Source organism: Nycticebus coucang, chromosome 21 (genome assembly GCF_027406575.1).
Source record: "Nycticebus coucang isolate mNycCou1 chromosome 21, mNycCou1.pri, whole genome shotgun sequence".
Taxonomy (NCBI): Eukaryota; Metazoa; Chordata; class Mammalia; order Primates; family Lorisidae; genus Nycticebus; species Nycticebus coucang.
Window position 1 is genome coordinate 36,881,552 of NC_069800.1, and position 27,442 is coordinate 36,908,993.

General features: G+C 45.4%; 1 protein-coding gene across 1 annotated transcript; it reads left to right on the forward strand.

Moving 5' to 3' along the window:
- Positions 1–543: 543 nt before the first annotated feature.
- Positions 544–18,133, forward strand: LOC128574058 (signal-regulatory protein beta-1-like). Its single transcript, XM_053574701.1, has 6 exons — positions 544–675; positions 5,799–6,149; positions 10,779–11,096; positions 12,141–12,473; positions 17,315–17,429; positions 18,016–18,133. The coding sequence occupies exons 1-5, from the start codon at positions 603–605 to the stop codon at positions 17,425–17,427; spliced, it is 1,188 nt and encodes a 395-aa protein (XP_053430676.1). The 5' UTR covers positions 544–602; the 3' UTR covers positions 17,428–17,429; positions 18,016–18,133.
- The last annotated feature ends 9,309 nt before the right edge of the window (positions 18,134–27,442 follow it).

Below are 27,442 nucleotides of genomic sequence, written 5' to 3' on the forward strand. Positions count from 1 at the left end.
AACAATTCCTCTTGCTGGGTGCAGGCATATAGAAGTGCTAAGGTCGACTTTAAACAGGATTAGGGTTTTGTTTTGCTAGTTATATCAATAAAAAGTTGGAATACAGAATCAATTCAGGAGCAGACCTGCTTCTCCTCCAATGTTTAGAATGCCTGGTTAACCCAGCCAACTCCAGCTGAGTAGCTCTTGGTTGAACCTTTTGCAGAAGGAGACCATAAACCAGACATATCTGAGGGTCTTGAGAGTGGAATCTGAGTTGCAGCTCACAACCACAGATCCTTCTTGTCCTAAGACTCCCAAATGGAAAAACACCATGTGGACTTGAAGATGTGATGAGAGGCCATGTGGAGAGATCACAGACCCCAGCAGGGAAGAAGCATTATTTCTTCTAAGCCTGTGTGAATCCCTCAAAATGTAAGATTAGTCACTCCCAGCCTTGTAGCTGCCTGCTGTTACTGGTTCTATTTCACAACCTAAAAGCCAGTTACTGTTTCACCAACACAGCTACTTCCTCTTGTATCAGGAGAGGCTGGGCTTCTCTTCCTTGCACAGTGGATAGCCTGAGATCTTTCAGCACAGACGTCTGGACAGAGCCCACCAGGATGCTCCTCCCTGCCCCCTGGTCCCACCCTCCTCATCCATTGATGCTGCTGACTCTACTGCTGGGACTCCCAGGTGAGTATTGCCTTGGACTGGAATCCCCAGTCCCCCAAACCTGAAGATTTCCAGAACCTTTAGGTAACCACAGACATACTATTTTGTCTACCAAGGAAAACCAAGAACAGGGCATTATCTGAAAGCATAAAATATGGGACCCGAATACTTTCTGTGTGATTTGTCCCCTAAAGCTGGCTACTAGAGGCATCAAATCAGATGATGCTTCAAACCACCACCACCACACAATACTTACATTTTTATACTATTTCAGTTGATGAAACGCTCACAGAAGAATTGTTATTCAAATCTAGAACCTCTTGAGACTCCTGAGATGAGGCAATAGGCCCAAGGCCACAGAGTGAGCTGAAAGACAGCCCAGCATTTTCTGTTCACTGCCATGAAGAAAGGAGGTCTGAAATGGTGCCCACTCAACATGGGCAGAGGTGCACTGTTTCCCTGGGGATGTATGAAATTGGTTTACATGCCAAATTTTTTCCTAATTTTTTATATGTATTACAATTTTATTTCCTTCCTTCCTTCCTTTCTTTCTTTTTGAGACAGAGTCTCACTAGGTTGCCCTGTATAGAGCATTGTGGTGTCGTAGTTCAACCTCAAACTCTTAGGCTTGAGCCATCCTCTTGCCTCAGCCTCCTGACTAGCTGGGAATACAGGTGCCCACCATTATGCCTGGTTGGTTTTTTTGTTTGTTTTGTTTTTCTGTTTTTAGTAGAGACAGGGGTCTTGCCCTTGCTCAGTCTGGTCTCCAACTCCTGACCTCAGGCAATCCACCCAACTGGGCCGGTCAAATTCCTAGGATTACCAGTGAGAGCACCCACACCTGGCCTACAATTTTATTTAATTCTAAGAACAACTTTGTACACTAGCAGCCTAAGGCACACATTTAGATACATTTGTGATGATATGTTTCTGTATATATATATATGAGAGACTGTTAGTGTACACATAAAGAGTTTTTAATTAACTTTTTTCACCATTTCCTTTTTATTTCAAATAATTTTTAACAGAAACAAATTCATTTTACTTTTTAATTGCCAAAAAATATATATTTAGTTACTATAGCTTTGTAGTATATTTTGAAGTCAGGTAATGTGATGCTACCGACTTTGTTCTTTTTCCTCAAAATTTCCTTGGTGTTTTGAGGTCTTTTGTGGTTACATAGAAATTCTAGGACTTTTTTTTTTTGTTTGTTTCTGTGAAGATGCCCTTGGTATTCTGTTAGGTATTGCATCAAATCTATAATTTTCTTTGGGTATTTTGGACATTTCAGCGATGCTAAATCTTGATAAAGAAGAAAAACAAGATAGCTTACCATTGATCTGAGTCCTCTTCACTTTCTTTCATTAATGTTTTATAGTTTCAGTGTAGATTTTTTTTTTCTCAGTTTTTGGCGGGGGCCGGGTTAGAACCCGCCACCTCCGGCATATGCGGCCAGCAGCCTTCTCCTTTGAGCCATAGGCACCATCCAGTGTAGAATTTTTTTATGTTCTTAGCTATAATTACTCCTGGCTATGGTTTGGATGTTTGTCCCCTCTAAATCTCAAGTCGAAACTTGATCCCCAGCATTGGAGGTGGAGTCTAACGGAAGGTGCTTTGGTCATGGGGGTGGATGACAAGTTCAATTTTAAGAAAGAGCTGCTCTGGTTCTTCATTCCTTGCTTGGAAGATCATAAGCAGGGCCAGTGACACAGAGTGACGGAGTGATGACAGACACAAAGCCCTTTTGTACAAGCCGCTTAATTACAGAAAAAGAGGAAGCTTTGCAAAACAAAAGCTAGCGAGGATATGTTTTGGAAAGAGGAACAGAGAAAGGAAAAGGTGCCAGGTCTTAACTCATCTCTGTTTTATGTTTATAGTTCATGACATGCTAAAAAGTGGGAAGAATGTTCTTCATTTTTCTAGGAAAGAGACAGGAATTACTTAGAACTTAAGGTCCTCCCCATTTCTAACCTTATAGGGTCACTTCAAGGGTTGCCATGGCAATTGTAAACTGTCATGGTCCTGGTGGGTGTGATTTCTACCACACTGATAAGGAGGCGAGGTGGGACAATAGGACACCTTGGGGTGTTTCTCCACATACTCCAAACCTGGAAAAGACCTGAAACTCAGGTTTCCTGCCATTGTGGATTCAGTGCTAGATGTTCATGGATGTCTTTGGCCTCCTCAAGTTTGCTTCCTCTCCGAGGTGAAGGTGTTAAACTGTTTACCCTGCTTACCAGCCTGTTTGCTTATGCCTGCTGTCGGTCCCTAAAATGAATCCCTCTTGAATAGATTAATGCCCCCTCTCAGCAGTGAATGAGTTCTCACTCTAGTGGTTCCTGCAAGAGCTGGTTTGTTTAAAAGATCCTGATACCTCCACACTCCCTTCCTCTCTTGCCATGGGATCTCTGCACACACCAGCTCCCTTCATTTTCTGCCATGAGTGGAAGTAGCCTGAAGCCCTCACCAGATACCCACCTTCAGGATAGAGAGTCCTGTCAACAACACAAAGCTGTGCATGCAAATGCCAGCAGGGTACAGATCCCCTCCAAACAGTGGATTCCAATCAGAACAGAAATTTTAAACCAGGAGCTGTCAAAGTTCTCCTAAGAACTTTCCACTTAATTTTAAACAATCACGGCCTTGTTGCCAGTTGTGTTATAAATGGTGGAGTAAGTCCCACTGATGGGTTCTTTTTAGGATCATTCTAACATGGCTGGAGAAATCACATTTGTAGAGGCATATGGAAGTGAAGGATTTGTTTTACTCACAGGTCCTAGGGAAGGAGGCATGACATGACATCCAGGGAGCCACAGAGGAGGAGCTCCCAGAGGATAGGTTCAACTCAGCAAATGAAGAATAAGAGAGAGGAGACTCCTGGATAAGTCCTGTACTGGGAGTGAAGGTGAAGAACACAAACAAAAGTCATGAGGGGATCTCACTGGAGTGTTTGAATGTCCCTAGGTCATATGCGAGGGCAAGAAAAGGAACTGATAATAGGGACCAGCCTTAGCACACTGGTCACCTGGGCACAGTGCTCACATTCAGCACAATACGAAGTTTTTAAATTTTACATTATGGCCAAAGATCTTTCCTTCTACTTACAACTTTGAGTTACTATGTTGCTAATAACTTTCAACCTAAAAGATTCCTTTTAGGTTAGTTTCATGGGAATGAATTCTAGAATATCTTAATTTATCCCTCATTTTTGAAAGGCAGATTTACCAGGCATAGAACTCTTAGTTCCAAATTTTGTTTTCTTTCAGCACATTATATTTATAATCACACTGCCTTTTGGCCTCTAATGTTTCTGTAAAAAAATGTGACTGATAATAATATGAAGGAACACTTGCATGTGAGGATTCGCTTCTCTCTTGCTGCCTTCAATACTGTATTTCACTTTAGCTTCAATAGTTGGAATATAATGTGTCTAATTGTGCGTTTCTTCCAGTAAATCTTACTTAGGGTTTGTTCAGCATCTTGAATTTTTAGATTCACATAATTTATCAGATTTGGGATATTATTTCTTCACATAATCTCCTCTGCTTCTTTTTCTTTTTTTTTTTTTGCAGTTTGGCCAGGGCTGGGTTTGAACCTGCCACCCTTGGGATATGGGGCCGACGCCCTACTCACTGAGCCGTAGGCGCTGCCCCAATCTCCTCTGCTGTCTTTCTACCCTTCTTCTTCTTGTGTTGTTCTCATAATGTGTATGTTCATCCCCTTGCAGATGTCCCACAACGCTTTCTCTTTTCTCTATTCTTTTTCTTCTTCCTACAGTGCTGACTCAATCATTTTAACTGGTCTGTCTTCAAGTTTTTGAATTCTTTCTTCTGCCTGCTCAAATCTGTTTTGGAACTCCTCTAATGAACTTTTCATTATTCTCCTTTTTAGCTCCTAAATTTCCGGTTGCTTCTTCTGTATAATTTTTATCTCCTTTGATGGTCTCCTTTTGATAATACTTCCTTTTCCTGATTTCTGTTAGTTCCTTTTGTGTGTGCACGTCAAGAGCACCTAAAACCTTATCTATTAGGAAAAATAGTGAGTACACTACCATATCATTAATCACGGTCCTCATTGTACATTAGAACTTTCTAGACTTTTCATCCTACCTGTCTGCAACTTTGTATCTTTTGACTTACATTTCCTTACCTTCTTCCCTGCCCTATTCCAGGTAACCTGTTTTATTCTCTACTTCCGTGTGTTTGACTTTTTCTTTTCTTTTTTCTTGATTATAGCATAGTAAGACCAGTTTTCAACTTCTGCCCTTCAGAACTATAAAATAACAAATGTCTCTTGTTGTAAGGCATTAGGCTTGTTATAATTTGTCACAGAAAAATCAGGACCACTTATGTATCATGATTATTCTAGGGAGACAAAATCCAGGGACCTAAAAAATGTGGTCCTTATGTAAGCCACATGTTCTTTATGTGTTGGGAGTTCTGCGTATCATACTCTCTCTCAGGAATCCAGCCTTGTAGAGAAAACCAGATCAAGGCTTTATAGTTCTCTCTGGAAGGAAGAAGTTGAATCCATAAAGATTCTTGCAGTTACATGCATAGCCTAAACTAAACTATAACTTCTGCTCACAACTTGCAGAAGTGCCCAACCTGTGGTCCAAGGGCTACATGTGCATTATGTCGGGACTTTTTTGATTATTTGTGGGAGCAGAAATCATGAAAATTATGAATGGTTGTTTTTGATCATCAACTTCAAATATTGTTTGTGTATTTAATGTGTGGCCCAAGACAAATCTTTCTCTACTGTGGTGCAGAGAAGCCAATAGCTTGGACACACCTGGACCAAAGAACTCTCATGGCCATGTCTAATGCAACAGTCAGAAAGTGGGGAAGCAGAAATATTGGGTGAAGTGAGACACTTTCAGAGAGGGAGAAAGCTGAGGAGCTCCCTAGGTGCTCAAACCCATGCTCTACTACATATTTACCCTCTTATTACAAATGAGGCCACTGTAACAACCTCTCATGTCACAGGATTTCTCTGAGGGTTAACTGAGATAGTCCATGCCGTGTACTGAACTCAAGGCTTGCTCAGGGTGTGCACACAGACAGCGAATGAGGCCAATGAACACTTGAGAAATGTGCAGGGTCACATAGGTGGATAAACGACTGCTCTGTGTGTCCCTCCAGGGGTGACAGGAGAGGAGCTGCAGGTGATTCAGCCCGACAGGTCAGTGTCAGTCGCCGCTGGAGAGACGGCCACTCTGCGCTGCACTATGACCTCCCAGGTCCCCGTGGGGCCCATCTGTTGGTTCAAGGGGACTGGGCGAGACCGAGAATTGATCTACAGTGCCAAAGTCCACCCCCCCCGGGTAACAAATATGTCAGATCACACGAAGAGAGACAACCTGGACTTTTCCATCCGCATCAGTAACATCACCCCAGCTGACACCGGCACCTACTACTGTGTGAAGTTCCGGAGAGCAACTCCTGAAACCGTGGAGTTTAAGTCTGGACCAGGCACTGAGGTGTCTGTGAGTGGTGAGTGCAGTGGGGGCCTCCTCTGTCCCCTGGGGTGTGACAGTGAGTCAGCAGTGGCAGGGAGCAGCAGCTCATGCCTGTAATCCTAGCACTCTAGGACGCCGACGTGGCAATATCCCCAGCTCAGGAGTTGGAGACCAGCCTGAGCAAGAGCCAGACCTCATCTCTACTAAAAATAAAGAAACTAGCCAGGCATTGTGGTGAGTGCCTGTAGATACTCCTGAGGCTGAGTCAGGAGGATCACTTGAGCCCAAGAGTTTGAGGCAGCTGTGAGCTATGGTGATGTCACCCCCCTACATGTGGGGGAGGTTGAGGCCTGTAGACATCATCCTGCTTGCTCAGGGCTCCCCAGTTGGTAAATGGCAGGAAAGTCTGCACCCCTGGCCTTCCGGGCTCACTAGCCCTTGCCTTTCTCAGACTGGCCCAGCCCTTTCGTCTCATGGAACAGGGAAGTGACAGATTGAGTGGGATCCGAGGCACAGGCCAGACCTGCTGCCCCAGAGAGAACTTTCCCCTCAGGGAGGCCAAGTCTCCCCTTCATGCCGCAGGCACCCACTGAGAACCTACTGTGTGCTGGCTCCACTCGGGGTGGTGTGGAAACAGCAGTGAACACACAGGCAGTGCTCTGCACCCAGGAAGCTCAAGTTCTCCTCCCTTCCAAGAAGGAGAAATTTTAGAAGGCAGGGAGCAGGTAAGCCACAGGCCAGGAGGTGGCAGAGCTGGGGTGCAGCTAGGGAGGGAGCACATCAAAATGTCACTTTGAGAAGATTCTTAAGAGGCACAGATTCCCCGTTTAATCTGATGGCCCTTGCTGGGCACGGTAGCTGGCATCTGTAACTCTTGTGCTCTGGGAAGCCGAGCAAGGTGGATTGCTTGAGCTTGGAGTTTGAGACTAGCCTGAGCAACAGCGAGACCCCATTTCTACTAAAAATAGAAAAGCTAGCCAGGTGTTATGGTGGGTGTCTATAGTCCCAGCTACTTAGGAGGCTGAGGTGAGATGATCACTTGAGCCCAGGAGTTTGAGGTTGCTATGCACTATGACACACAGCCCTCTACCCAGGGTGACAAAGTTAGTCTCTGTCTCATAAAAGAAAAAGACGAAGAAAAATCTGATGGCCCTGGTTGGAACAGATGCCAAGAAGTTTGACATTTGCTGGGGTTCTACTCAGGAAACCCCATGTGATTCAGAAACTTACTCACACAGTCACAGTAAACTCTGAGCAGAGCTGGGTCATCTCTGAATGTCTCTCACTCCAGGGAAGAGGTCCCCTATGAGGGTGACTTAGTGGTCCCCCAGGTGAAGTAGCAAAGATGCTCATTTTGGGGATTCCTGTGCAAGGCCCTGAATCCTTTTTCTGTCCCCTGAATCTTGGATATCAGCACAGGAAAGACCTTCAGGCCACTCAGCCCACACCCCTTTACAAATGGGGAACCTGAGGCCAAGTGATGACACAGGCCTTGCCCGTAGTAACATGGCTATGGAGTGACAGGAGCAGGCTCCTCACTGGCCCCACATCAGTCACTCTCCATGGAGGAGCCGGGTGCATCGTAGGTGCTGGATAGAAGCTCTGGAGCAGAACCACTGAGTGGGACCTGGCACTTCTCCTTCTCATCAGAGTCCCAAAGGTTCAGAATCCTCCCCCCGTGCACACCCTGAGACCTGCTGGTGATGAGAACCACACCCAAATTTAAGTCAAATCATTCAGTATTGAGGTTCTGTATCAGGACATAGGAAGTAGCCCCGTTGTCTAACAGCTAGAGAATACTCCATCGTATGGAAGTATCACCATTTATTTACAGTCTTCTGTAAATGGACGTTCACATTGTCTCCATCCTTGGGCTATTAAGGGCACTCTGCATGGATGGGCTGCTACATGCACCAGCCTGCATTGCACAGGTAGGAGATGCCTGCTGGAAATGGCATTGCCAGGCAGAGGGCATGAGTGTTTTAATTTATGTGGCTATTGCAAATATGTTATCCTAGATGATATAGCATTCAGGTTCCCCAAAAACCCCTGGACGTAGGCAGGGAAGGTGGCTTTCTCCTGACCTTGCAGATTTTACAGTCAGAAACATTAAAGTCCCCAGATGGCACATCAATGCCCAGGCCATCCCAGGCAAGAAGTGGCTCGGGCATGACTCAGGTCTGCTGGATCCTGGCAGGCTCACTCCCCTTGGCCTTGCCCTTGGCCTAAATGATGCCCTGGTGGGACAGGAGGGAGGAGGGCAGAGGCCGGGGCGGCAGTGGTTCCAGGTGCTGCCTCCTGATCCTGCCACTTTCTCCGTAACCAGTGCTGCCAAGGAGGCACCGTGTGCTGTCCCTTTACAGATGGGGACCCTGAGGCTCAGAGAGGGGACCTGACCTGAGAGCAGGGAGGGGAGCTGAGGTTTCAGCCCCACATCCTGATGCACAGCCCCGTCCCTGCAGCCCCCAGCTGTGCTGCTCACAGTGTGGACACGTGCTCCACCCTTCTCCTTCTAAGCTGTGCTGTCAGTTCTACAGCAATAAGCATCCAAACCAGACAAGCCAGAAACAGTCCTGTGAAGATGGGCAGGGCTGCTTTACATGGCAGTGAGAAAGGTCTGCAGATACCACGTGACACGTCTGCAAACACCGGTGAGAAAGGTCTGCAGACGCCACGTGACTTGTCTGCAGACACCAGTGAGAAAGGTCTGCAGACACCACGTGACTTGTCTGCAGACACCAGTGAGAAAGGTCTGCAGACACCACGTGACTTGTCTGCAGACACCAGTGAGAAAGGTCTGCAGACACCACGTGACACGTCTGCAGACACCAGTGAGAAAGGTCTGCAGACACCACGTGACTTGTCTGCAGACACCAGTGAGAAAGGTCTGCAGACACCACGTGACACGTCTGCAGACACCAGTGAGAAAGGTCTGCAGACACCACGTGACACGTCTGCAGACACCAGTGAGAAAGGTCTGCAGACACCACGTGACTTGTCTGCAGACACCAGTGAGAAAGATCTGCAGACACTCAGGGCAGGGGAAGCAGTGGGCTCCTTCCCTGAGCAGCACCAAGGAGCTGCCTCGGAACCCCCACCCCACCCACACCCACTCACGGGCACTAAGGACGAGGAGATGAGGGGTCCATGTGAGTGATGGATTACAGTCTCTCCTAAACTGGCAGGAGCCCCATCTTCCCTCTCTGGCCGTTGGGTGACCAGGCCTCGGCACCCAGTCAGGGGCTTGTCCCTTAAGCTGCTTCAAGTCAGGGATCTCACAGGGAGAGGGAAGGGGGTGTCAGTGTCAGGGCACTTGCTCTGTTGACAGACATGAAAGCTTAGGAGGACACAGGAAATGTCCACTGGGACACATGAGGGACAAGGAGAAATGTGCTCATTTCTCTCAGCCTCAGTTTTCTCATCTGTGAAATGGTGACAACCGTGGACTCCTTTAAGAGAGTGGGAAGGATTTCAGGTCCTTTCTGTAAATCCACCTAGCACATTGTAATTATTTCAGGATAGTGTGATCTTGGGCAACCCAGTTCCTTTGCTGAGCCTCAGTTTCCCCATAAGTAGAATGTGGACCATTGCACCAAACCCTCCAGGATGTTAGGGGGACACAGTGAGCCTGGGGAGAGAAGAGACCTCAGTAAGTGATGGGGTTGTCGTGAAGGTTGTGTGATCTTGGGCAGGTCTTGGCTTCCCTTGAGTCCTCAGTTTCTCCATCTGTGAGATGGTGATGGTCATGGCCATCCTTCGGGGTGCTGTGAGGACTGGAGGGGACATGCAGAGAGCCCAGGATGGTGGTGTCAGGGTTAGTATGAGCATCTGTGATGCCACAGTTAGGAGAGCAGGACACAGAGCCTGACTGCCCAGGCGCACTCCAGCTCTGCCACCTCCTGGCCTGTGGCCGCAGATGTGAGTGACAACGCTTGTCTCACAGAGCAGGGGCAGGGGTTGAAGGAGTCAAATCCACAAAGTGCTCAGAGCACGGGCCCTGGGTCCGTGAGTCAGGATGGGGCCCTTACCCTTCAGGCCTCAGTGCAAATGGGACTGGGTTATGGGGGTGGGGGATGGGGAGGCTTCACCTACCACTGCTCTGTAGAGGCACCTGGGAAACTTGGAACCAGTCCCCAGACCCGCCTGACCTAGAAATGCCAATTTAATTGTTGTGACAGGGGCCTGGGCACCTCAAGTTTTTAATGACTCCGGAGATTCTAACACACAGCCATGGCAGACAGAGGCTCTAGGTCACAGAGGACAAGTTAAGTCCCCACTGGCCCAGAAAAGGTGGTCCTCTCCAGTGTCGGGTGAGAGCACAGCTCTTCTGGGTGTGGGGGCTTCAGAGAGCCTGTGCTGGGGACAGCTGTGTGGAGGCCGTGGTGGCCTGGCCAGGCCCTCCCCCTGGAGCAGATTTCAGGGCCTGAGGAGCAAGGTCTGGACAAATGTCTGCTTAGATTCAGCCTCTGAGCTTGGGACCTTCCCTCTTAGATGTGCCCTAAAATCACAACACATCCTCTGACGATACGGACACACCCCCCACACACAACATTATCTCAGGACTAAAAAATAACGTCTGTGAAGGTTCTTGACAAAGTCATGTGCCTGTCACTTCTGAGGGTCATTGCGATCATGTCTCTTATTTATTAACACTCCTTTTCAGCCAAACCCTCTGTCCCTGTGGTATTGGGTCCTGCGACGAGGGCCACAGCTAAGCAGACAGTGACCTTCACCTGTGAGTCCCATGGCTTCTCCCCCAGAAACATCACCCTGACGTGGTTCAAAAATGGGAACGAGCTCTCGGACGTCCAGACCACTGTGGACCCCGCAGGAGAAAAGGCCTCCTACCGTGTACACAGCATAGCCAGGGTGGCGCTGAAGCCCGGAGATGTCCACTCTCAGGTCATCTGCGAGGTGGCCCATGTCACCTTGCAGGGGAGCCCTCTACGTGGGACTGCCAACTTGTCTGAGACCATCCGAGGTAGAGGAGCCCACACCCAGCCCAAGCCCTGCCCTTTGCATTAAACCTGTCGCCAGGGGGATTTGGGAGGATGGGCTGACATTAAAATTGTGATTTATATTTAGAGACTTCTAGATTATTTTAGAGCAAGCACGAGTACTTTCAATATTTTTTATTGAGACTGAGTCTCACTTTGTCACCTTGGTAGAGTGCTGTGGTATCATAGCTCACACAACCAACATAAACTTTTGGGCTCAAGCGATTCTCTTGCCTCAGCCTCCCTAGTAGCTGGGACTACAGGCGCCCAAGGCTCCCACCACAACGCCTGGCTATTTTGTTTTGTTTTGTTTTGTTTAGCAGGCTCAGACTGGGTTCGAACCTACCAGCCCCAGAACATGTGGCTGGTGCCCTAACCACTGAGCAAAGGGCACCCAGGCTTAAAATTTTTTGAAAGGTAAAATTTAAAAATTTGTAGCAACCGCACCAGGGATGGTGTTTGAACCCAGGTCCTGATGCGGGGAGACCTCCGGGGCATGGCTTCTAGGGACCAGCGGCTTTTGTTCCAGCGCTTAACTGCCTGGAATATAATTCCTAACTGTCCTGCTCACCTACCATGTACCCCGATGTCCCACTCTCATTCTGATGGCACCTGCCAGGTGAATACACACCATGTGCCGAGCACTGGGCCTTGAGGTTTGTTTATTTCTCCAATAGCAACTGCAGTTACTGAGCCCCTGCTGGGAGCCACACCCCACGTGCTTGGCAGTTTCACCTGCTTTGCTGCAGTTATTACATTCCAGCTGCTCCAGGGATTGTGCTTGTTGATTTCACTCATTAATATCCTAATAGGTGCTACCAGTTCTTGAACACCTACTGTGTGCTCAGCTTGAACTTAGCACTTTCACTCATATGCAAAGAGTGCCCTCTATGTTTGAGCCCCTACTGCATACCTAGCACTGTCCTGGGTGATGTCCTTGCCCTGGTGGGGGAAGCTAAGTTACTCAGCCCGTCCTCTGTGCCCTGCCTGTGTCATGAGGTCAGAGCTTCTGCCCTGTGCTGTTTCAGTTCCGCCCACCTTGGAGGTTACCCACCAGCCCACGATGGCGGGGAACCAGGTGAACGTCACCTGCCGGCTGGAGAGGTTCTACCCTGGGAAACTACAGCTGACCTGGTTGGAGAACGGAAACGTGTCCCGAACAGAAACAGCCTCAACCCCTGTAAAGAACAAGGATGGGACCTACAGCTGGACCAGCTGGCTCCTGGTGACCTCCTCTGCCCACAGCGATGCCGTGGTGCTCACCTGCCAGGTGGAGCATGACGGGCAGCCACTGGTCAACAGAAACTATACCGTGGAGTTCTCTGCCCACCCGAAGGAGCAGGATTCAGTCACCACCCTTGGTAAGTTTACTACAGACTTTTAAATTTTACCTTTTTTTAATGTTAAAAGGAGCATTCACACTTGTTATAAAATAATCTAGAAGTCTGTAAATAGAAAGCAGAATTTTACAGTCAATTCATCCCTTCAAATCCCACACTCCACGAGTCACCGCTGTTCAGAGTTTGATGCACACTTTGGCAGACCTTCTGGCATCCATGTATATCACAAGAGAATAAAAGGAAAGAAGGGAGGGGTCACCAGCTGACAGTGTTCTGCCTCTTGCCCTCTCCACCCGCCGGTTGTGAGGCCCCTGTTATTCTTTCTCAGCCCACCCTCCTCCCTACTCTGGCTCCACCCGGTCACTGATCCTTCTTCCTTCACTTTTCCATCCATATCTGCAACCTCCCACCAGACTCCAGCGTCTACTGTGTGAAATTCAAAAAGGGAAGGGGGGTTTAAGATGGTCCAGTGAAGATGGCTGGTCCCAGTCACAGCACCAGCCCCTCTGGGTCCTGCTCTGTGATAATGGACCAGCAGTAATACAAGCCCTCTCTGCACATTCACTGCACAGGAGTTCCTGTTCATCTGCGATCCCCTTTCCTGCTTCAGCTCCCTAATGAGTTTGGAGTTTTGCAGAAATGACCAGAACCCGGGGAGCAAGGGGGAGGGGAGTTTTGTTGAAGACCTCCTGTCATTAGACCAGATGATTGGTCTAAACCAGTGTTTTCAACCTTTTTGATCTCAAGGCACACTTGAAACTATAGTTAAACCTCACACTTAAATTATGTTGATCAAAAAAAGTGTTAAAAAAGAATATACTTACTGTGCTTTGAACTTCTCTCATATAAAATTTAATTAGCGGTCTTTTAAAAATTTTTGCTGCACACCTAAGATCCTCTCATGGCACACCAGTTGAAAATTGCTGGTCTAAACTAATAAAGGTAAATCTGAGTTCCTAAGGATAGAGACACTATCTGCCTAAAATAGCATGAGCTAATTGGTGCTAATGACAGGCATGATCCCCTTCACCTGGGCATTATCCTAGGGATCTGAAGTTGTCAGGACACCTCCTATCCATGGCTATCTATGACCAAAATATATCTTCTTTCCTCCTCATGTAACACTAGGAGAGGACTCCACTCCAGAAGCCTTTTCAAAGGCCCAGTCTCCTTCCAAAATGCCCTATAGTGTTGGCCTCATTTGCTCAGTCTATGCTGGGTCACCTTTGGTCCATGCCTCTGCCTGCTGGAAGAGGAAAGATAAGAAGCGGAGGACAATTTCCCTCATAATAACAGGTGTACGGAAGGTGCACAGTCACGTCCACTGATAACTCATCATGTTTGCACATGCAGGTGCAGGCAGATTCTATAATCAGGTGGGCATGTGATTAAAAATAATTTTTTACAAAACCAATATTACCAAGTTAATAATATTTTAACTTTTTAAATCTTTACTTTGTTAAAATTATTAAAATAATTCCCTCATACACATGTATTATTTAAAATGGAATACACATTCCAATTTCCCTAGATTTCTTTTAGAACTCTTTCTGTGCACAAAAGTTGATTTTAATTCATCCTTAAGTTCTCGGCAGAATTTTCCTGTAAAAGCTCTAGACATCGAGGCTCGGCACCCGTAGCACAGTGGTTAGCGCACCAGCCACATACCCGGAGGCTGGCAGGTTCACACCTAGCCCAGGCCAGCTAAGCAACAATGACCGCTGCAACGGAAAAATAGCCGGGCGCTGTGGCAGGCTGTAGTCCCAGTTGCTTGGGAGGCTGAGGCAAGAGAATTGCTTAAGCCCAAGACTTGGAGGTTGCTGTGAGCTGTGACACCAAGGTATTCTACTGGGGGAGGCATAGTGAAAATCTGTCCCAAAAAAGAACCAAAACCCCCAAAAAACAAAAAAACAAAAGAAAAACTCTCTAGACATTGAGATCATTTTCAGATGTTTTGAAATTCTGAATTTTACTCACTTTATGTTGGGTGAATTGTGGCAGGTTGTGGTTTTTCAAGACTTTTTGGTCCATTTTAACTAAGTAGTCACAATTCTGTGTGTAAGGTTTACAATGATAATACCCCCTTATCATTCTTTTGATGTCTGCAGAGTCTATAGTAATGTATTTGGTTTTATCCTGGAATTAGGGTATTTTACAGTATTTCCAGCTTAATAGGCCTCCCAGGATGGCATAATCCAGGTGTGTTATGGCGTTTGGGGTTTGTTAACTTGTTTGCATAGCAGGAAAAGTTCTGGATTCTCTCATTCTAAGACTCTGTTTTGTATTTTAGGGCCAAATTTTCTTATGTCCCCCACTTTTTATTCTTCCCTGACAACTCCATGGCTGAAGAGAACTTCTTCCTTTGTGCTACTCCCCCCGCAAAGTCATGCCTGTCCTTTTAATCACATCTGTCCTTTAAAATTATTCCTGCCTCCTGGGTTTCTATTCATGCTGTAACAAATTGCCAACAATTGACCAGGTTAAGGCAGTGAAAAGTTCTTACCTTGTAGTCAGGGAGGTCAGAAGTCTAAAATGGGTCAGCAGGGCCGCATTCCTTCCGGAGGATCCGCAGTACAATCCACTTCCGTGCCTTTTTCCAACTTCCAGAAGCTTCTGGCGTCCCTTGGTGAACAGTCCAAATTCACTGGTACCTCTGCTTTTTTCCTCACATCTTCTCTGAATGACGCTATCTCCTTCTCTCACTTCTAAGGACCCTTGTGATTACATCCTATGCTCAGGATAATCCAGGGTGACCTCCCTTCCCAAGATCCTTCAGTTCATCACATTGTCAATGGCCCCTTTGTCATGTAAGGGGCCATATTCACAGGTTTCAGGGCTTCTGTGTGATCCTTTAGATCAGGAGCACTTTATAATCCCTTGCTGGGGTCTGTGCTCCGATCTGCAGGACACTTGTTCAGTGTTCTCAGCAGTAGTGTGGATCTGACACTGCTGGAGCTGTTTCTAGAGAACCCTCCTTAGGATCCTGCACTTTTTCTTGTGGCTGGGTGATGACAGGACGGCGGCCCAGGGAAAGATCATGCACCAGGTTTTGGTGATCATCCTCTTGTGACCAAATACCTGTTTCTTTTACAGAATTCAGTTTTCCTTTATTTTTGTTCTTGTTTGGGGAAGGTGTTTTTGGAGATAAGGAGCTCTGTGGCTACAATTGCCCTCATAACCCAGAAGTTGACTGAAGATCTTCGCATGTTTCAGCCCACATACCTGCTCCCACATGAAGGTCCTACAGCTTCCCCATTAGGGCCCCACCCTGCACAGCAGCCCAGACCTCCAGGCCACACTGGACTTCTTTGTAGCACTGACGATGATGTCCAGGACCCAGTCCTCTATCAGAGCATGAGAATCTCCACTGCCACCAAGAAGCCATCTGGCTTCAACCCCTCAACTTCTCATCGTCTCTCTCCAAAGGATTGGTGTCCAGTGACAGCCCTCCAATTCCGTAGTCCTTGTAATTACCATTTCCCAATTTGTTTTCAAATGCCTGATGTTGAGGGATTCCCTTCTGTGGCAACCCCATCCCAGTTCTCTACCCCTAACCATCCCAGTCCAGGGCCGGCCTGGGGTCCACTCACCACCAGTCCTGGGGTCCTCCATGCCAGCCAGCAGATGAGGGAACAGGTTGAAAACTTGGGTTTTAGAGGCTGCTCTCCCCAAGGTCCATTTCCCTGGAAGAAGCCTCTGAGAAGGATACAAGAAGGCAGGAAGCATCGGGGAGTCCCTTCAGGGTGGACATGTCTGAGGGTGTGAGGAGACAGGAGCTGAAGAGCGAGATGCTGGGCCACCTGGGGGTGACAAACACTGAGCTGCTCGGGTCCTTCACAGTTGTTTTCAATTGAGAGGAGAGGACTGGACAAAAAATGCCTAATTCTCCCAGCCTTTGGGCAAGATAGGCTCGCCCCTAGGAGTGCACTTGGGCAGTGTAGTTCTCACCAAGGATAGGAAAGTCCCAGAAAGGCCCCGTGCTGAGAACTGCCAGCATCCATCAGTGCAGCAGCCACAGATGCTGAGGTCTCCACTCTGCCTTTATGGACTTGACGGCACCATTTAACTTGTAAAAAACATATTTTAATATCTCTATTTCATTGTAACAACAAAACTGTAAAAATGCAAAGATTCTAAAGAAGGTTTTCCCCAAACGGTCTGTGTCCTGCACAAGGACGGCAGAGAGAGCTTCAGTGGGGCAGGTGCTCTAGGTGGGCCGGAGGCCGTCCCAAGGCAAGACCCGTTCCCTTGACTCACCGGGGTGTGTTCCAGCCAGCAGGTTTCATTAGGTCAGGCCCCTCGAGGGATCCCCCAGCTCCTGAGAACATGAGGCCCTCCACCCAACCCTGGGGACTGAGCAACCCTTCCACTGTGAAACTGTCCCCCTCCCCTGCATGCCCTTTCATCATCATTCCTGTGACCCTGAGAGGGTGGACTTGTCTTGATCCAAATGACACCGTCCTGGGAGTCATCCAAAGGCGCACTTCAAGGTTTGGAGCCCACTAATCTCGTGACCCTCCCTGCCCTCTCTGGGCCTCAGTTTCCCATCAGAATGAGCATAATCACCCTGCCCCCAGGGTTGTGAGGCTGAAGTAAGGAACTTGGGTGTCTGTACCCCTGAGTACACAACCTCCTCACCCCTCCCCTCCTGGAGGATGACCTGGCAGTTTGGGACGGGCTGAGTAAGGAGAATGTGGAGCCTCTATCCTGCCTTCTTCATTGGGCTGCAGCAGGGTAGGGTGCAGCCTCAAAAGCTTCAGGGCATAAATGGGCCCAGGTAGCCTCAGATGGGGTAAGTGGGGGGCCCTGGAATAGACTCCTGGGTAGCCCCTCTCATGGCTCCTCTGTGCCCTGATTTCCAGACCTAGGACCAAGTCCTCTTGGGCCCCTGCTGGTAGCCTTCCTCCTGGGCCCCAAGATGCTGCTGATGGTTGGTGTGGCTGCTGTCTATGTCCACAGGAAGCAGAAAGCCTGATTGTAAGTGTGGGGGAGAGGGGATAAGGCCATCAGATGGCCAGTGCACCTGCCATATAGCATCAGACCACTGTACTTGAGAGAAGGTGACACACCTGCCTTGGTACCCTGGGGGGACTCAGAATGCTCTTAGAGTCTCCAAACTTTGAGGAAGCAGGTAGGTACTGCAGCAGATGGGGTAGGGTATTCAAAGGGACCACAACACTCTCAGGGTCCCAGAAATGATGTGGGAAGACGGGGCTGAGTGAGGGGCAGCTGAGTGGTGACCTCCCGTGCAGGCCATCTCTAGGTTACTTGACCGCTGGGGTCCGTGGGGCCAAAGCTATGCCCTTTGTAGAGTAGGATGAGAAGCCCCAGACGGGCTGCTCTGAAGGCTTTTCCCACTCTCACACTCCAGGTACCTGAGCAGAACGGACTCAGGAAGGGGAGTCAGGACTCGGGAAGAGGAGTTGGGACTTGGGAGTGGAGCTGAGCAGGCAGAGCCCCATCTCAGGGACACGCATCCCAGGAGGAGGCCCGCACTGGGGACATAGCAGGCTCTCAGGAACAATGAGCAGAGATGATTAAACATGGATCTGTTTCTCTTCAGCGCCTTCCCTCCACCCCTGTCACGAGGGACCCTCAGTCTCTGCTGCCTCCGCCCTTCCCTGAGGGGCTCAGCCTGAGGGAAGAAGCCAGAGAGAACCTTCCACAGACTTGGCTCCAGATGCCTCAGGCTCCTGTGTCAGCACAGTCAGCCCTTGATGCCCCAGGGCCAGGTCTTCTTCTGTGGTCCTGAACGGGGGCCATGGGGTCAGGCTGGGGACTGACTCAGGACACCTCCCTGGAGTGGGAGAATCAAGACAAACCTAAGTCACTGAGGATGACCTTATCCATCACCTCGTCACTGGCCCCATACCAGACTTCAGTCTGGGCTCTCCAGAGTTTTCCTTTCTCTGGACCCCAGCCTTCTCCAACCCCCCAGCTCTACTGAGCTGCTCCAGTGTCTCCTGAACACTGTAGGTGGAAACCTTCATCCCACCTTAAGAGAGAAAATTATTCTCCTGGCCCTTTGCCTAAATGTCCTCCTTCTCAAACCAAGGAAGGTTTCCCTCCTGTCCCTGTGATGGGAGCAGAAGTTTGTCTGCCTGCCTCCTTCCAGTCTTCTGGCCCATGGAGGCAATGCTGGGACAGTCTAAAAGCCTTGGAGTCCTTTCTGATTTGTTCTTTACATCCCATATTGAGTTCTGTCTCAAAGTGGACATGGGTGAAATGGTAAATGTTGAACACTTGACTTTGAAAGGGGAGGAAAAAAGTCTGATTGTGGTGCTTCTCAAGTTCTGTGGTGTCAATACTCCCAATGTGGTCAGTTTCAAGTTACCAACAGTTTAACAACCAGACGGCAAAACTGAAATTTTACAATGGCCCTCAGAAGCTGGTCAAAGCCTGTTCCACCACTACTCTGCGTCACATCCATAACCTGCACACTTTTACCCACATCTCCACCCTGTCCCAGCCAACGTCATCTCTCCCTGGACCATTACTGCAGCTTCTAACTGGATTCCCTGCTTCAACCACAGCAATTCTTCAAACTCCTTGCAATTCCCCAACATATCTGCATGGCTCCCTCCCTCCCTTCTTTCAAGCCTCTGCTCAATGTCTTCATTAAAGACATGGTTTTCACACCACCTTATAAGAAATACTAATTCACACCTGTCACCCTGACATACCAATTCCTCTTGACCTGATTTCTTTCTTAACAGTTATTGTCATCTGTACTATAATGAATGTACATAGTCCTTGCTTTGCATGGCAAGGCAGGGTTGTAAAAGGACTGTGAAGATGGACCTGGTGGCTCATTTTTGTGGTCCCAACTTCTCAGGAGGCTGAGGTGGGAAGATCACTTAAGCTTAGCTATTCAAGGCCCCCTGGACAATAAAGCAAGACCCCATCTCTAAAAAAAAAAAAAAACTGTACAAGCTGAAACCCGTGAAAATAATCTCCATAGTCAATGGGAAAAATTATGATTATTCTGGTGACTTTTATAATGTGTTAACAAAATATTAGGGATTCTTTCTCATACTGTCAGTTATAAACATACAGGGCAGTGAAGAATAAAATCATATGAATATTTAATACATTGTAATTTCAAACATTAGAAGCATTAAGAATTAAAATGTTTTATTTCTTTATGCAAACATATCAAGAGTAATTCGAGCAGTGCTTGCCTTCTGATAATAGAAATTCTAAATTCTGCCAGAATATTTAAAGAGGTTTATTCTGAACCAAAAAGACTTTGAAAGAAGTGACATTGTTGGTTACTGAGCGCGACAAGCTTTTGTTACTCACATAGTAGTTTCTGGGCCAAGGAACTGGCACTGAAGCTTGTACTTTACAAAAATTACTGAAACAAATTCACTTTGATAAATAAAATTTGAAAACTTGCACTGGAGGACTAGTGTTACTTACCTAAACTATGTTAAATGAAATTCATTCATATCAGCACCAAAATGAGAACCGCCCACGTTTGTCTCTCTGTCTTCCTCAGATAGAATGCCAGTTGTAATAGGGAAGTGACCATATGTATCCTCAGTTTACAAAACAGTGGTTGCCATGTAAAAAGCCATTGAATATTTTGATAAATAAATAACTATGTCATTGAGGCCCTTGGTTTCTACTAGATGTTGGACTTCAAAAAAAAAACTTGTCTCAGAGATAATTTCTTGTATCTCTGGGACAACTGTTGTTATTTCCCCCTTCTCACTTCTGCTTGAGGTTATTAGTTGAGGTTATTGGTTGAAGGAACAGATAGTATACCTGGTAAATGGTTTATTGATTTAGTTTATTTTTTCAAAGAACCAGCTCTCTGTTTCATTACTTTTCTGAATGATTCTTTTGTTTTCAATTTCACAAATTTCTGACTTAATTTTGGTTATTTCTTTTCTTCTGCTAGGTTTGGGATTATTCTTCCTTTTCCATTTCCTTATGATGATTCATTAGTTTGTTGATGTGCTCGCTTTCTGTTTTTGAATGTAGATACCTAATGTGATAAATTTCCCTCTTAAGTATCCAATGTACTCAGCCCTACTATGAAACTAATTTATGGCTTTCATAGGAAAGCTATAACCCAGTTATAACCTAAGAATATGGGGAAGGGGAAGAGGGAGGGGAGGGAGGGGGGAGGTTGGGCAGAGGGAGGGTGATTGGTGGGATTACACCTGCGGTACATCTTACAAGGGTACATGTGAAACCTAGTGAATGCAGAATATAATTGTCTTAACACAATAACTAAGAAAATGCCAGGAATGCTATGTTAACCAGTGTGATGAAAATGTGTCGAACTGTTTATAAAACCAGTGCATGGTGCCCCATGATCACATTAATGTACACAGCAATGATCTAATACTAATAAAAAAAAATGTGTACTTTTGCAGTATCTCACAAGTTTAGGGAACTTCATTGCTGTTATGTTACTGGAATTTAACAATTTCCTCTGTTCCTTCAACCAACTGTCCTTGAGCATAAGGTTGTTTAATTGCTGTGCTTTTGAGTGGGGATGGAAATTTTCCTTAGGGTTGAGTTTTACCTGATTGTCATATGGCCTGAGTAGATACAAAGTATAATTTCAATTCTTTTAATTTTGTTAAGGTTTCATTTGTATCCTAGGATATGATCTATTTTAGACTATCTTCCATGGGCTGATGAGAAGAACATGTATTCCTTAGCTTTTGGATGATGTATTCTGCATATATTTGTGTTTTTTTTTTATTAAATCATAGCTGTGTACATTGATATGATCATGGGGCATCATACACTAGGTTCATAGACCATTTGACACATTTTAATCCCAATGGTCAACACAGCCTTCTTGGCATTCTCCCAGTTATTGTGCCAAGACATCTACATTCCACATCTACCAAGTTTCGTATATTTGCTTAGTTCCTTTTTAGAGGATCTATCCAGTGCTGTCAGAGCTGTGATAAAGTTCCAGCTAGTATGATGTTATGGGATATCATACAGCTCAGACCTTGATTGATCTGTTTCATAAATCTGGGAGCATTTAAGTTGGGTGCCTAAATATTTACATTTGAAATGTCTTCTTGTTGTATTATTCTGTTGACCAGTATGAAGTGACCATCTTTGTCTTCCTTACTTTAGTTGAAAATAAAATTGCAACCTCTCCTTTATTCTTATCTCCATTTGCCTGAAAAATTGTTTTCCATTCCTTAACCCAGACTCTTAATTTGTCCATTGAGGCTAGGTGTGTTACCTGGAGACAGCATATGGATGGTTCTTGCTTCTTTAACCAATCAGCCAGCCTGTGCTTCTTCAGTTGGGGAATTCAGGCCATTAACATTTATTGAGATTTGAGAAGTGCGGTGGAGTTCCATTGATCTTTTTGTGTGAGAGTCTGTTGCTTATTTTTATCCTTTGTGCCACTGTAGAAGCTAGGTTTTGTGCATTAATGTCTGGGTACTTATTTTTCTGGTGGTCTGTTGTGATGGTCAATGTAGTGAATAGGTCTAAGTATTTCCTGTAGAACTGGTCTTGCTGTGGTAAATTTCCTCAATGTTTGTATATCAGCGAAAGAGTTGATTTCTCCAATTTTGAAGCTTAGTCTGAAAAATTGTTTTCATTAAGAAGGTTAAAGGTAGATGACCATTTTCTTCTGGCTTGAAAATTTTCAGTTGAGAAGTCTGCTGTCACTCTGATGGATCTGCCCCTGTAGGTCAGTTGGTGCTTATTCCAGGATACTTGAAGGATTTTCTCTTTTGTCTTGACATTGAATAAGGTTAATTACAATGTGTCTTGGAGATACTCTATTTGTGCTGAGGTGACCCAGGGTTTAATATGCCTTTGAAAGGAGTTTCAGAATCTTTAGTGAAACTTAGGAACTTTTCATTTATGATATCTTCCAGTAGGGTTTCCATTCCTTTGGGTCATGCTTCTTCTCCTTCACGGATCTCTATAATTCATATCTTTAAACAATTTGTGACGTTCTTAAATTCTCTGAGTGAATATTCTGCTTTCTCTCTCTGCTTTTCTGCCTCTTTAACTACCTGGGATTCTTTGAGATTCTTCTCTGAGATTCTTTCTTCTCTATGGTCTAATCTGTTGTTGGTACTTTCTACTGCATCTTTAAGTCAAATGAATGAGTTTTGACTCATTCATTTTCTTCAGCTCTGCCATAGCCTTGCTATATTCTTCATGTCTGTGATCCATTTTTTGGTTCTGTTTTTCCACTTCCTCATCAATTTACTTCGTTGTCTTTATTGTCCATATTTTAAATTCCCTTTCTATCATTTCCATTACTTCTTCTTCTTTTTTTTTTTTACCATTACTTCTTTGTAGATGGAATTCTCTGCAGTAGCTGTTTCATGATCTCTTGTGGAATGGAGGGAATATGCCCTGTTTTGGTGTATCAGAGCACCAGAATTTTTCTGTTGGTTCTTCCTCATGTGTGTTTTCTTCTTGTTCACTTTCTTCCCCTACTTTATCCTTCTCACTGCCTCCTTTACTTTGAATTGTCTGATCTCACAGCTCAGGTGTTGAAGTTCCCCCTTGGTATAAGGCCAAAAGGAAAAGCAGGTTAAAGACTGACCACCGAAAAAGAAGAAAAAAATCAGAAAGAAAGAGAAGAAACAAAGCAAAAAGGGGGTGAAAGTAAAGAATCAGAGAAAAGGAGATAAGAAGGACAGCAGGATAGAAAGAGAGCAACCGGAGAAATGGTGTTGATCAGCTAGCTGTTATGGCCACAACTACAATTCCAGGAATTTGCGGTTCTTGGGTGAGTGGGTCTTTGAAATTCAGAGCTACTTCTGGGCAAAAGCAAGCCCCACATTTGCCAATTATAGGAAGATAAAGAGAGCAAAATAAAATACAATAAGGAAAAATTCAGCAATACGTTGCAGTGGGATTTGCCATCACTGACTTTCCAAAGGCCAAAGCAAGAGTGATACTTTAAACCATGAACTGGTGACCACCTGGAGCTGGACCACTCGAGATATTCCAGACAGACCAATGCTGTTACCCCTACCCTAAAACTCAGAAAAAGAAAAAAAAAAAAGAAAGAAATGGATAAAGAAAATTAGAAATACAACTATAAATGATAAAGAAAGAAAAAAAGGATATCTTAGCTATTGTATGAGAAATTTGTGTGGGAAAGATTAGCAAAGTAAAAAAATCTCAACAAAGAGAGAGGAAAAAATGAGATAGAGAATAAAATAAAAAGCATAGGATTACAAGCAACCAGAAAAACACAAAACAAACAAAAAAATCAAGGAAAAACCACCAAACTAACAAATAAAAAACCCCAAAACAGCAACAACCCACACAACAAGAAAGAAGAAAAGAAAACAACCTGGACACCACATGGTGCTATGGTGTTGGGAGACAGAGAACACAGGCCAGACACCACTCCTTAGTTGTGATGAGATTGGATCTTGTCTTCCTGAATTTTTTGGCCTCAGTCAGTGCCTGTTTGTCATCAGCATTCGGTCCCTGCCTTTGGGGTCCTAAAAGTCCAGAAACCTTAGGAGGCACATCTCACAGTGCCCCTGACAGCAATTCCTGGGAGTGGGGAAACTGCTCAGCTCACCCCCAGAGAGGATATTCAAGCTCATCAGGAGCACCACAGGCAGTCATTTACTAGGACCCTGCATGACTATTTCTCACACAGCACCTTCCCACAATGGCATCCCAGACAGCAGCCAAGTCAGTTGGAGATCCACTCCACCAGGTATTCAAACCCAGCCACACAACCCCAAGTCCACCCACTTGTCTAAGACCTCCCTGGCAATTCCAAAGCACTCAATACCAAGATCTGAAATCTATAGTGTGGTGTCTTCCTATCTCCAGTCTTCTGTGTAAAAGCTGGGCAGCTGACTGGTCCCTGCTCATTCCCATGCATTCACTTTGCAAGCCCAGCTATGCTCAGAACCTGAATTCCTCTGGCTCTGATGGTCCACCACTGCCTCACTGTGACCCTGGAATGATAACTCTAGGTAGTTTCCCCCACCAGAAAAGACTGAGGCTTTCCCCCCACCCCCCGCCTTGTCAGGAGTGGGCTAGGAGGGACGTATTTCTAGTCTGCCATCCTGCTCCCCACCTCTAGGTAATAATATTTGAAGGAGATGCCCATGCTTCTTGTGATCTGTAATCTGTGTCTTCTTGTAATCAAGCTTGTTCCAAGCTGCTGGCACAAGACTGCACTTTGTGTTATCATTTAGAGCTGTCCTCCAAAAAGAAAGATGGGTTACACTGTGACCAAATTTTAAATCAGAGTTCTGTTCACTGTGGGTACATTTCCCAACCTGCAAGCTGAGAGGAGAGCAGAAGCCCTAAGTACAATGCTGAGGTTTACCACTCCCACCCCAGCTTATTTTAATCCAACTGTTAACAATAATGCCTTGTGGAAATAATGACAACCAAAAGACAAATGCTAAAACACACAAATCACAAGGAAAACTGGCATAAACTGAGACCGTCCCCGGGAAACCAAGAAGCTCTGTGGATTAGTACATAGGAGAGGGTGGCACTAGAGAGGCAAGGGAAGTTCAGCAGTGCCAGCTAAGGTAAAATGCCACTTAGCTCCAAGGTACCTGGAATAGCCAGAGGTAAGTGACAGGCAACGTGCAGAAGGATTCAGTCAACACACACTGATCGACTTCCTGTTTTATGCCAAACACCATGTATGACAATAAGTACTATTTATTCAGCACCATTGCACAGCAAGTATATTGTCACAATTAGTCAAAATAGTGTAATGTAAGTATTTTTACTTCCAGTTTAGAGGTGAAGACGCTGAGCCTAGAAGGACCTTCCCAATTCATAGCCCCTCCCTCCTGTTCTGGGCATCTCTCCACTTCCCTGTCCGTATCTGGAGGAGGTGGGAATGGTGCCCTCCAATGTAGCAGGTATTGGAATCTGTGTGACTGCCCCGCCCAAGGAGATCTGACCATCATTTTCTCTTCCCATCATTTCTCCTCCCTTTCCAAGTGACCCCGTCCATAACCACAATCTTGTTTAAATAAATCCACTTCCTCTGCTGGCAAGGCAGAAGAGGGTATTCTTTTGGTTATGTTACAAGACAGTCAGGGGCCCACAATAGATTTGCATCTCATTCAGTTTTATATTTTATCACTTTGTGTTTTACTGGAGGGACTTTTTATTCAGAGACAGGATCTCTCTATGTTGCCCAGGCTGGCCTTGAACTTCTAGGCTCAAGAGATCTTCTTGCCTCTCAAGCAGCTGGGACTACAAGCACACACTATGGTGCCCAGCTACTGGAGGGACTTCTAAAAAAGAGTAATAAACTTTATGCTTTAGAGCAGCTTGAGCCTTACAGTAAAGTTGAGCAAAAAGTACAGAGAATTCTCATGTACCCTCTTGGTGTTATACTATGTGGGTTTTGACAGATGTGTAATGACATATATCCACCATTGCAGTATATTACACAGAATAGTTTGACAGTCCTAAAAGTCTCTGTGTTCCACCTATTCAACTCTCTTTTCCACCAACACCTTACAACAACTCATCCTCTCACTGTCTCCATGGTTTTACCTTTCCCAGAATATCATGTAGTTGGCACCATACAGTATTCAGCCTTTTTAGATTGGTTTCCTTCATTCAGTAACATGAAGCTAATTTTCCTCTATGTCTTTTCATGGCTGGATGACTCATTTGTTTTTAGTAGTGAATAATATGGTGTGGTTATGCTGTACTTTATCTACTCACCTACTAGAGGACATCTCTGTCCCTCCAAGTTTAGGAGATTATTAGTCACACTGCTATAAACATGCATGTGCAGTTTTTTTATGTGGATATAAGACTTTAACTCATTCAGATAAATTTTAACAGAAAGGAACAGAATTCCTGGATCATATGGGAAAGAGTATTGTAAGAAACTGCCACATTGTCTCTTAAATTGGCTGCTTCTATTTGTAACAAACCTATGAATTTGGTATGATTATCTTCATTTTACAGTTGTGGGAACTCAGGAATGAGAGAAGTTAAATAGTTTCCCCCAGGTCACAAGCTAGGAGCCTCTAGAGATATAATTCAAATTTAGAAGTTCTGGTTCTGATGCCCACAAACTTAATTTTTTCCTTTCTAAAACATCCACTAGTACTCCCACTTCTTCACTTGTCCTAAAGCCTCTCCTAGGGACCTGCACCTTCAGTCACCAGTAGTGGGGGAGGGAATATGGCAGAGTAAGAATTTTAGATCCCAGGTCCCCCAGCTCTTGGTTCAGTCAAATCTCCAGGGTATGTCTGTACTGCACCAGCTAAACCTGAATTTGAAATTCTATTCCTTACATGATCTCCACAAAAGATTTCCCCTCATGTAAGCACATGTCAGTTTGGTAGATCTTTATTGAAGGACTGAAGTTCATAGGGAGGCAGCTTGCTGCTGTAAGCATAATTCTGCCATTTTCCCAACACTATTCTATCAATATTTGAGTCATATATTTCAAATCTTGTTTATAGGAGGCATAAAAGTTTATGGCTCATATGTTCTAGGTTAATTGTTCATTTTATGAAAGAAAATATTTCTCTTTCATTCATGTTATCTTCTTACCTTAAATTATATTTTTAGGTATTAATATTGCTAAAACAACTTTTTGGAAATGTTTTATGGTATATATTTTGTTTTCTCCATAATTATACCCATTTATGCATTTTGTTTTGTTTGTGTCTTGATTATGGCGTTCTGGGAGATGGTCCCCACACGATCATTCAGCTCATTAATTCATTATTTGATTATGTGTAGTCAGCTAGTTGACTTATTAATGATTTCTAAAATTTCAACGTTAATTATATTTGTATTTCCCAAGTCTCTGATTTGTTATTTTTCCCATATAGGTGTTCTTATTTCCTTCCTTCCTATGCTTGTTTCACAATGCCTGTTATTGTTTCCTGGATTTACTTCCCTTTTCTTACAAAGATAAGGTTATAAAGATAAGATTACCTAATGTGCATAATGCAATGGTACATTTCAAAACTATTAAGAAGTGAGTATAATTGTGATGTATGTGT